The sequence below is a fragment of the Bombina bombina genome, chromosome 4 (assembly GCF_027579735.1).
Source record: "Bombina bombina isolate aBomBom1 chromosome 4, aBomBom1.pri, whole genome shotgun sequence".
In the NCBI taxonomy this organism is placed as follows: Eukaryota; Metazoa; Chordata; class Amphibia; order Anura; family Bombinatoridae; genus Bombina; species Bombina bombina.
In genome coordinates this window covers 186,618,325-186,630,358 of record NC_069502.1, presented here as the reverse complement: position 1 = coordinate 186,630,358, position 12,034 = coordinate 186,618,325, and the positions used below count along the sequence as shown (strand labels likewise).

At 38.8% G+C, this 12,034-nt stretch overlaps 1 protein-coding gene across 1 annotated transcript in view; it reads left to right on the top strand.

The window, feature by feature from the left end:
• The window catches only part of ALLC (allantoicase), a 139,401-nt gene that overhangs the window by 63,637 nt on the left and 63,730 nt on the right, over positions 1–12,034 (top strand). Inside the window, exon 7 of the mRNA XM_053709716.1 lies at positions 5,703–5,835. Coding sequence (XP_053565691.1) covers positions 5,703–5,835 — 133 coding nt within the window. The remainder of the gene's footprint in view (positions 1–5,702; positions 5,836–12,034) is intronic.

Here is a 12,034-nt window from a genome sequence, read left to right as displayed (position 1 = left end):
TCCTTTAAGGGACGTCATCCAAGATGGCGTCCCCTCAATTCCGATTGGCTGATAGGATTCTATCAGCCAATCGGAATTAAGATAGGAAAAATATGATTGGCTGATGGAATCAGCCAATCAGATTGAGCTCGCATTGTTTTGGCTGTTCCGATCAGCCAATAGAATGCGAGCTCAATCTGATTGGCTGATTCCATCAGCCAATCAGATTTTTCCTACCTTAATTCCGATTGGCTGATAGAATCCTATCAGCCAATCGGAATTGAGGGGACGCCATCTTGGATGACGTCCCTTAAAGGAGCCTTCATTCGTCGTAGTCCGTCGGTGAAGAAGGAGGTTCCGCGTCGGCGGGAGGAAGATTCAAGACCCGGCTTGGAAGATGACATCGCCCGGATAGAAGACCTCTTCAGCGCCTCTTGGAAGATGACATCACCCGGATCGAAGACTTCTGCAGCGCCGCCTGGATGATGACTTCATCGGAGGGAAGATTTCTTCAGCGCCGCTTGGAGGATTAACTTCTTCTGCTCTGGATGTCCACTTTGGTTCCATCGCTGCTCGGCTGAGTGAAGACGACTCAAGGTAGGATGATCTTCAGGGGATTAGTGTTAGGTTTTTGTAAGGGGGGTTTGGGTTAGATTAGGGGTATGTGGGTGGTGGGTTTTAATGTTGGGGGGGTTGTATTTTTCTTTTACAGGCAAAAGAGCTGAACTTTTTGGGGCATGCCCCCACAAATGGCCCTTTTAAGGGCTGGTAAGGTAAAAGAGCTTTGAACTTTATTTAATTTAGAATAGTGTAGGGCATTTTTTTATTTTGGGGGGGTTTGTTATTTCATTAGGGGGCTTAGATTAGGTGTAAGTATCTTAAAATTGTTGTAATATTTTTAAAATGTTTGTAACTTATTTTTTTTATTTTTTGTAACTTAGCTTTTTTTATTTTTTGTACTTTAGTTAGTTATGTAATTGTATTTAATTGTAGTTATTTGTAGGTAGTTTATTTAATTAATTTAATGATAGTGTAGTATTAGGTTTAATTGTAACTTAGGTTAGGATTTATTTTACAGGTAATTTTGTATTTCTTTTAGCTAGGTAGTTATTAAATAGTTAATAACTATTTAATAACTATTCTACCTAGCTAAAATAAATACAAAGTTACCTGTAAAATAAATATAAATCCTAAGATAGCTACAATATAATTATTATTTATATTGTAGCTATATTAGGGTTTATTTTACAGGTAAGTATTTAGTTTTAAATAGGAATAATTTATTAAAGTATAGTGTAGTGTTAGGTGTAATTGTAACTTAGGTTAGGATTTATTTTACAGGTAAATTTCAGTTTATTTTAGCTAGGTAACTATTAAATAGTTAATAACTATTTAATAGCTATTGTACCTAGTTAAAATAAATTGAAAGTTGCCTGTAAAATAAAAATAAATCCTAAGATAGCTAGAATATAATTATTATTTATATTGTAGCTATATTAGGGTTTATTTTATAGGTAAGTATTTAGTTTTAAATAGGATTAATTTAGTTAATAATAAAAATATTATTTAGATTTATTTAATTAATATTTAAGTTAGGGGGGCGTTAGGGTTAGTGTTAGACTTAGGTTTAGGGGTTAATAATTTTATTACAGTGGCGGCGGCGTAGTGGGGGGCAGGATAGGGGTTAATAAATTTATTATAGGTGGTGACGGTGTAGGGGGGGCAGATTAGGGGTTAATAAATTTATTATAGGGGGGGCAGGATAGGGGTTAATACATTTAATATAGGTTGCGGCGGGTTCAGGGAGCGGCGGTTTAGGGGTTAATACATTTATTATAGTTGCGGTGGGCTCCGGGAGCGGCGGTTTAGGGGTTAATATGTATAGAGTAGCTTGCGGTGGGCTCCGGGAGCGGCGGTTTAGGGGGTAATAACTTTATTTAGTTGCAGCGGTGTAGGGGGGACAGATTAGTGGTGTTTAGACTCGGGGTACATGTTAGGGTGTTAGGTGCAGACAGCTCCCATAGAAATGAATGGGATGTCTGGCAGCAGCGAACTTGTACTTTCGCTATGGTCAGACTCCCATTAATTCCTATGGGATCTGCCGCCTCCAGGGGTGGCGGTTTGAAAACCAGGTATGCTGGGCCGTAAAAGTGCCGAGCGTACCTGCTAGTCATTTGATAACTAGCAAAAGTAGTGAGATTGTGCCGCACTTGTGTGCGGAACATCTAGAGTTACGTAAGAATCGATCTGTGTCGGACTGAGTCCGGCGGATCGAAGCTTACGTCACAAAATTCTACTTTTGCCGGTCTCGAGCCTTTGATAACTAAGGCGAATCAGCCTCGCCACAAATACGCTGCGGAATTCCAGCGTATTTGAGGTTGACGGCTTGATAACTACCCCCCAAAGAGTTATTTTCTTTCTCTCTCTCTCTCTCTCTCTCTCTCTCTCTCTCTCTCTCTCTCTCTCTCTTTCTCTCTCTCTCTCTCTCTCTCTCTCTCTCTCTCTCTCTCTCTCTCTCTATATATATATATATATATATATATATATATGTAAATATTTATTTACAATAAAAATAACATTGTTCTGTATGTGAAGAACATTAGAATGGGAGATGTTTAGAACTCCTGTTTGGTTAGCGTACAGAAGAAAAGTGTTAGCTTTTTTCTTCTGCGTTCTTCATCAAAGTCTATGGGGAGAGTAAGTTAGCACGATCACAATATCCATAGTCCTCAAGTTAGCACGTGGCGGATTTTGCTCAAGTACAAAACTTTTGCTTTCAACTTGTAATCCGCACACTAATCCGCGCAAAAATATTACTTCTAGCAAAGTTTTACCCTTGTGTTGGATTGCTAATAGCATGCCACTTTGTAATCTTATTAATTAATTAATTTATTATATATGCACAGTATATACCAGCAATTAAGTACTCTGTCTTGCTAAAGATCTGAATATAAGATGAATGTTTTAAAAGCATTTAAAACTTAAATTTTCTTAACAAAATTTGCATTGTTATGCAGTCCAGTTGCACACTAATTGAAAAATTTAGTTTATCTAATTTATTGTGGACATATATAACTGAGCTCCTGTACAGATTGAGCATTATTGTATGCAATGTTGTAGACTCATGCTTCTGGATCATAGAGTATATACTGCAGCCTCTCCAGGAGCAGTAGGAATAACAGTACATTGCATTTTTATATAGCTTCACATAAATTAAATGATATTAAACTCAATTGTCTGCATCAGAAACTATTCACTGCAATGCAAAGGATAATCATGCAAAATCAATGTTTTAAAAAAGCATTTAAAACATTTTTAAATACAAAAATATGCATTGTTTTGCAGTCCTGAAGCACACCTCTTTGGAACTTTTTTTTTTTACTGCTATAATGTGTCCAATAGAGTAAAGCAGAAACTGGACCTGATGTATCTCATTAAAAACTAATATTTGTTTTCTAGTGATCGTGAGCTTTTCATGCAGTGCTCGTGCCAAGTACATTTCAAATCAGACAATGGAGCCTATTTATTAATGTGCAAGCGGACATGATCTGATATTGCGGATCATGTCCGCTGCACAACGATAAATGCCGACAGCATACGCTCTCGGCATTTATCATTGCACCAGCAGTTCTTGTGAACAGCTGGTGCAATGCCACCCCCTGAAGATTCGCTGTCAATCGACCTCTAGCAGGGAGTGTCAATCAACCCGATCGTATTCGCAGGCGGACAGGTTATGGAGCAGCGGTCTTTAGCCTGAAGGTTTATGGAGCCTGAAGGTTTGCCGGAAACACGGGGCATCAAGCTCCATACGGAACTTGATAAATATGCCCCAATATATTTGTGAAATATGCATGCATTTGCAAACTGGTCATGTGATAACTCTTACTGAGCATGAAAATCATTGAGCATACCTAGATAGGCCACATGCACACACAGTAGACATTTAGAGCATGGGTGAGATGTGGATGCATGTTCATGTGAACTACCAATATATGCTCAGGGAGTTGCATGCACTGTAAAAGTTACCTTAGAACCCATGACAACTCTTTTACATCATTCATGTACCATAGGTCATGTTAGGTATAATGTACAGGGAGTGCAGAATTATTAGGCAAGTTGTATTTTTTGAGGATTAATTTTATTATTGAACAACAACCATGTTCTCAATGAACCCAAAAAACTTATTAATATCAAAGCTGAATAGTTTTGGAAGTAGTTTTTAGTTTGCTTTTAGTTATAGCTATTTTAGGGGGATATCTGTGTGTGCAGGTGACTATTACTGTGCATAATTATTAGGCAACTTAACAAAAAACAAATATACACCCATTTCAATTATTTATTTTTACCAGTGAAACCAATATAACATCTCAACATTCACAAATATACATTTCTGACATTCAAAAACAAAACAAAAACAAATCAGTGACCAATATAGCCACCTTTCTTTGCAAGGACATTCAAAAGCCTGCCATCCATGGATTCTGTCAGTGTTTTGATCTGTTCACCCTCAACATTGCGTGCAGCAGCAACCACAGCCTCCCAGACACTGTTCAGAGAGGTGTACTGTTTTCCCTCCTTGTAAATCTCACATTTGATGATGGAACACAGGTTCTCAATGGGGTTCAGATCAGGTGAACAAGGAGGCCATGTCATTAGATTTTCTTCTTTTATACCCTTTCTTGCCAGCCACGCTGTGGAGTACTTGGACGCGTGTGATGGAGCATTGTCCTGCATGAAAATTATGTTTTTCTTGAAGGATGCAGACTTCTTCCTGTACCACTGCTTGAAGAAGGTGTCTTCCAGAAACTGGCAGTAGGACTGGGAGTTGAGCTTGACTCCATCCTCAACCCGAAAAGGCCCCACAAGCTCATCTTTGATGATACCAGCCCAAACCAGTACTCCACCTCCACCTTGCTGGCATCTGAGTCGGACTGGAGCTCTCTGCCCTTTACCAATCCAGCCACGGGCCCATCCATCTGGCCCATTAAGACTCACTCTCATTTCATCAGTCCATAAAACCTTAGAAAAATCAGTCTTGAGATATTTCTTGGCCCAGTCTTGACGTTTCAGCTTGTGTGTCTTGTTCAGTGGTGGTCGTCTTTCAGCCTTTCTTACCTTGGCCATGTCTCTGAGTATTGCACACCTTGTGCTTTTGGGCACTCCAGTGATGTTGCAGCTCTGAAATATGGCCAAACTGGTGGCAAGTGGCATCTTGGCAGCTGCACGCTTGACTCTTCTCAGTTCATGGGCAGTTATTTTGCGCCTTGGTTTTTCCACACGCTTCTTGCGACCCTGTTGACTATTTTGAATGAAACGCTTGATTGTTCGATGATCACGCTTCAGAAGCTTTGCAATTTTAAGAGTGCTGCATCCCTCTGCAAGATATCTCACTATTTTTGACTTTTCTGAGCCTGTCAAGTCCTTCTTTTGACCCATTTTGCCAAAGGAAAGGAAGTTGCCTAATAATTATGCACACCTGATATAGGGTGTTGATGTCATTAGACCACACCCCTTCTCATTACAGAGATGCACATCACCTAATATGCTTAATTGGTAGTAGGCTTTTGAGCCTATACAGCTTGGAGTAAGACAACATGCATAAAGAGGATGATGTGGTCAAAATACTCATTTGCCTAATAATTCTGCACTCCCTGTATTGTATCTTCAGTCATTTACAAATACACCACAAGATCTTATTCTGTACCATGTTATCCTTTTATTAGCTAAAATCAGAAAATTGGGATTATCTTCTTAAAATGACAGAGCTGAAGCCAGGATACCCGGAGACAAGCCACAACTACTTTCAAGTCAGCTCACAACAAAGGTGGACACATATTCGACTTAATATCTATCCAGGTAATAACAGTGGTAACATTTACTGAGTAACTACTCCATTTGTGTCCTCAGTGCACTGCAAACATAGATGGGATAGTAACTATGGTAACGCACCTCCTCAGTAGGGTTATCCGTCTCTGTTGTGTGAATAGTTATTTTTATTAAAAACTGAAGCACAAGCAATGACTTCAGCTGTGTTTGCAGTGTACATTTTATATCTGGGGGATATCAGAACAGGCTTAAAGGGACAGTCTAGACAAAAATAAACTTTTATGATTCAGATAGAGCTGGCAATTTTAAACAACTTTCCAGTTTACTTCTTTTATCAGATTTGTTGGTTCTCTTTGTATCCTTCGTTGAAGAGTAAAGCTAGGTGGGCTCCTAGAACTTTAGGATAGTCAGCTTGTATTTAGAACTCTATGACAGCAGTGTTTGCAACAATGTATAAAATTGATACAAACATTGTTGCAAACACTATTGTCATATAGTTTTAAAGACATCTAGGTTTATTCTTCAACAAAGGATACCAAGATAATTAAAGGGATATGAAGTCAAAATTGAAATATTAATTGAAGCATTTCCCCTATATACTTTATTTAGCAAAAAATTATTCTAGCATAAGTTAATACCATTTTTTCTGCGGCATACACACATATGCTGTGATCCCCTGTGCACCAGTATGCAAACATCATGACTTCTCATAGAGCTGCTGGTGGTGTTTAGACTTAATTTGTGTCAAACAAGTTACTGCTGAGTGTCTGAGAAGGTATAGTGTTTGAATACTGGTGACGGGCCCATGCAGCATATGTGCATATGCCACTGAAACAGTAATACGTTTTGAAGACTTGAAGCATGTTTGCTAATGGAAGTATATTGCACTTTTTTTTTTATCTATTTAAATTTGAAATGCACCCATGCACATTTCAAATTTGACCTTGCTATCCCTTTAAGCAAATTTCATTGTATAAATAAATGGTAAAGTTGCTTAAAATTGTATGCTCTATCTATGGCAGTTTAATATTGAATTTACTGTGCCTCTAACACAGTATATGGCTGTGGTGTTTGTAATTTTAAAGATGTGTGTGCAGACCTGAGCCTGCCTCAGTAAGCTCTAATGAAAATGAGATTGTTTTTTACAAAGTTACCACATGAATTTGATTACATTTGATAACAGAAGTAATATATATATATTTAAACTCATAAACTCATTGCTGGTAAAATAAATATTATTTCTTATTTTAAGATGTATTTAAATGAGGAATTAATTTTCATGGTTAAACAAAAATATGGGTATTTTGAGGGTAATGGAAAGCAATGAAGGCATCAATGACTTTGGCACTTTCTTAAAGGGACAGTCTACACCAGAATTTTTATTGTTTTAAAAGATAGGTAAGGTAATCCCTTTATTACCCATTCCCCAGTTTTGCATAACCAACACAGCTATATTTATATACTTTTTACCTCTGTGATTATCTTGTATCTAAGCTTCTGCAAACTGCCCCTTTATTTCTGTTATTTTGACAGACTTGCCATTTAGCCAATCAGTGCCTGCTCCCAGATAACTTCACGTGCACAAGCACAGTGTTATCTATATGAAATACATTAACTAACACCCTCTAGTGGTGAAAAACTGTTAAAATGCATTCTGAAAAGAGGTGGCCTTCAAGGTCTAAGAAATTAGCATATGAACCTCCTAGGTTAAGCTTTCAACTAAGAATACCAAGAGAACAAAGCAAAATTGGTTATATAAGTAAATTGGAACATTGTTTAAAATTACATGCTCCATCTAAATCATGAAAGTTTATTTTGGCCTAGACTGTCCCTTTAAATAAAGCAACAAGGTTTGAAGAGGCGTGGTAAGCATTTTATCTATTTATTTATCCTAAAATACTATTATTGTTTTAAGTGTACCAAAAACTAAGGCCTAGATTTAGAGTTCGGCGGTAGCCGTCAAAACCAGCGTTAGAGGCTCCTAACGCTGGTTTTGGGCGCCCGCTGGTATTTGGAGTCAGTGATTAAAGGGTCTAACGCTCACTTTACAGCCGCGACTTTTCCATACCGCAGATCCCCCTACGCCATTTGCGTAGCCTATCTTTTCAATGGGATCTTCCTAACGCCGGTATTTAGAGTCGTTTCTGCAGTGAGCGTTAGAGCTCTAACGACAAGATTCCAGCCGCCTGAAAATAGCAGGAGTTAAGAGCTTTCTGGCTAACGCCGGTTTATAAAGCTCTTAACTACTGTACCCTAAAGTACACTAACACCCATAAACTACCTATGTACCCCTAAACCGAGGTCCCCCCACATCGCCGCCACTCGATTAAAATTTTTAACCCCTAATCTGCCGACCGCCACCTACGTTATACTTATGTACCCCTAATCTGCTGCCCCTAACACCGCCGACCCCTGTATTATATCTATTAACCCCTAACTTGCCCCCCACAACGTCGCCGCAAGCTACTTAAAATAATTAACCCCTAATCTTCCGACCGCAAATCGCCGCCACCTACGTTATCCCTATGTACCCCTAATCTGCTACCCCTAACATCGCCGACCCCTATGTTATATTTATTAACCCCTAATCTGCCCCCCACAACGTCGCCGACACCTACCTACACTTATTAACCCCTAATCTGCCGAGCGGACCTGAGCGCTACTATAATAAAGTTATTAACCCCTAATCCGCCTCACTAACCCTATCATAAATAGTATTAACCCCTAATCTGCCCTCCCTAACATCGCCGACACCTACCTTCAATTATTAACCCCTAATCTGCCGACCGGAGCTCACCGCTATTCTAATAAATGTATTAACCCCTAAAGCTAAGTCTAACCCTAACACTAACACCCCCCTAAGTTAAATATAATTTTTATCTAACGAAATAAATTAACTCTTATTAAATAAATAATTCCTATTTAAAGATAAATACTTACCTGTAAAATACATCCTAATATAGCTACAATATAAATTATAATTATATTATAGCTATTTTAGGATTAATATTTATTTTACAGGCAACTTTGTAATTATTTTAACCAGGTACAATAGCTATTAAATAGTTAAGAACTATTTAATAGTTACCTAGTTAAAATAATTACAAATTTACCTGTAAAATAAATCCTAACCTAAGATATAATTAAACCTAACACTACCCTATCAATAAAATAATTAAATAAACTACCTACAATTACCTACAATTAACCTAACACTACACTATCAATAAATTAATTAAACACAATTGCTACAAATAAATAAAATTAAATAAACTATCTAAAGTACAAAAAATAAAAAAGAACTAAGTTACAGAAAATAATAAAATATTTACAAACATAAGAAAAATATTACAACAATTTTAAACTAATTACACCTACTCTAAGCCCCCTAATAAAATAACAAAGCCCCCCAAAATAAAAAATTCCCTACCCTATTCTAAAATACAAATATTACAAGCTCTTTTACCTTACCAGCCCTGAACAGGGCCCTTTGCGGGGCATGCCCCAAGAATTTCAGCTCTTTTGCCTGTAAAAAAAAACATACAATACCCCCCCCCCCCAACATTACAACCCACCACCCACATACCCCTAATCTAACCCAAACCCCCCTTAAATAAACCTAACACTACCCCCCTGATGATCTTCCTACCTTGTCTTCACCATGCCAGGTTCACCGATCCGTCCTGGCTCCAAGATCTTCATCCAACCCAAGCGGGGGCTAGACATCCACTGAAGAAGTCCAGAAGAGGGTCCAAAGTCTTCCTCCTATCCGGCAAGAAGAGGACATCCGGACCGGCAAACATCTTCTCCAAGCGGCATCTTCTATCTTCTTCCATCCGATGACGACCGGCTCCATCTTGAAGACCTCCAGCGCGGATCCATCCTCTTCTTCCGACGACTAGACGACGAATGACGGTTCCTTTAAGGGACGTCATCCAAGATGGCGTCCCTCGAATTCCGATTGGCTGATAGGATTCTATCAGCCAATCGGAATTAAGGTAGGAATTTTCTGATTGGCTGATGGAATCAGCCAATCAGAATATAGTTCAATCCGATTGGCTGATCCAATCAGCCAATCAGATTGAGCTCGCATTCTATTGGCTGTTCCGATCAGCCAATAGAATGCGAGCTCAATCTGATTGGCTGATTGGATCAGCCAATCGGATTGAACTTGATTCTGATTGGCTGATTCCATCAGCCAATCAGAAAATTCCTACCTTAATTCCGATTGGCTGATAGAATCCTATCAGCCAATCGGAATTCGAGGGACGCCATCTTGGATGACGTCCCTTAAAGGAACCGTCATTCGTCGTCTAGTCGTCGGAAGAAGAGGATGGATCCGCGCTGGAGGTCTTCAAGATGGAGCCGGTCGTCATCGGATGGAAGAAGATAGAAGATGCCGCTTGGAGAAGATGTTTGCCGGTCCGGATGTCCTCTTCTTGCCGGATAGGAGGAAGACTTTGGACCCTCTTCTGGACTTCTTCAGTGGATGTCTAGCCCCCGCTTGGGTTGGATGAAGATCTTGGAGCCAGGACGGATCGGTGAACCTGGCATGGTGAAGACAAGGTAGGAAGATCATCAGGGGGGTAGTGTTAGGTTTATTTAAGGGGGGTTTGGGTTAGATTAGGGGTATGTGGGTGGTGGGTTGTAATGTTGGGGGGGGGGTATTGTATGTTTTTTTTTACAGGCAAAAGAGCTGAAATTCTTGGGGCATGCCCCGCAAAGGGCCCTGTTCAGGGCTGGTAAGGTAAAAGAGCTTGTAATATTTGTATTTTAGAATAGGGTAGGGAATTTTTTATTTTGGGGGGCTTTGTTATTTTATTAGGGGGCTTAGAGTAGGTGTAATTAGTTTAAAATTGTTGTAATATTTTTCTTATGTTTGTAAATATTTTATTATTTTCTGTAACTTAGTTCTTTTTTATTTTTTGTACTTTAGATAGTTTATTTAATTTTATTTATTTGTAGCAATTGTGTTTAATTAATTTATTGATAGTGTAGTGTTAGGTTAATTGTAGGTAATTGTAGGTAGTTTATTTAATTATTTTATTGATAGGGTAGTGTTAGGTTTAATTATATCTTAGGTTAGGATTTATTTTACAGGTAAATTTGTTATTATTTTAACTAGGTAACTATTAAATAGTTCTTAACTATTTAATAGCTATTGTACCTGGTTAAAATAATTACAAAGTTGCCTGTAAAATAAATATTAATCCTAAAATAGCTATAATATAATTATAATTTATATTGTAGCTATATTAGGATTTATTTTACAGGTAAGTATTTAGCTTTAAATAGGAATCATTTATTTAATAAGAGTTAATTTATTTCGTTAGATAAAAATTATATTTAACTTAGGGGGGTGTTAGTGTTAGGGTTAGACTTAGCTTTAGGGGTTAATACATTTATTAGAATAGCGGTGAGCTCCGGTCGGCAGATTAGGGGTTAATAATTGAAGGTAGGTGTCGGCGATGTTAGGGAGGGCAGATTAGGGGTTAATACTATTTATGATAGGGTTAGTGAGGCGGATTAGGGGTTAATAACTTTATTATAGTAGCGCTCAGGTCCGCTCGGCAGATTAGGGGTTAATAAGTGTAGGCAGGTGTCGGCGACGTTGTGGGGGGCAGATTAGGGGTTAATAAATATAACATAGGGGTCGGCGATGTTAGGGCAGCAGATTAGGGGTACATAGGGATAACGTAGGTGGCGGCGGTTTACGGAGCGGCAGATTAGGGGTTAAAAGTGTAATGCAGGGGTCAGCGATAGCGGGGGCGGCAGATTAGGAGTTAATAAGTGTAAGGTTAGGGGTGTTTAGACTCGGGGTACATGTTAGGGTGTTAGGTGCAGACTTAGGAGGTGTTTCCCCATAGGAAACAATGGGGCTGCGTTAGGAGCTGAACGCTGCTTTTTTGCAGGTGTTAGGTTTTTTTTCAGCTCAAACAGCCCCATTGTTTCCTATGGGAGAATCGTGCACGAGCACGTTTTTGATGCCGGCCGCGTCCGTAAGCAACTCTGGTATCGAGAGTTGCATTTGCGGTAAAAATGCTCTACGCTCCTTTTTTGGAGCCTAACGCAGCATTTGTTTGAACTCTCGATACCAGAGTTAAATTTATGGTGCGGCCAGAAAAAAACCCGCGGAGCGTTAACAGCCCTTTTACCGCCGAACTCTAAATCTAGGCCTAAATATGATATCATACATATGAAAGTGCACCATGTAAACACGTAAATCATA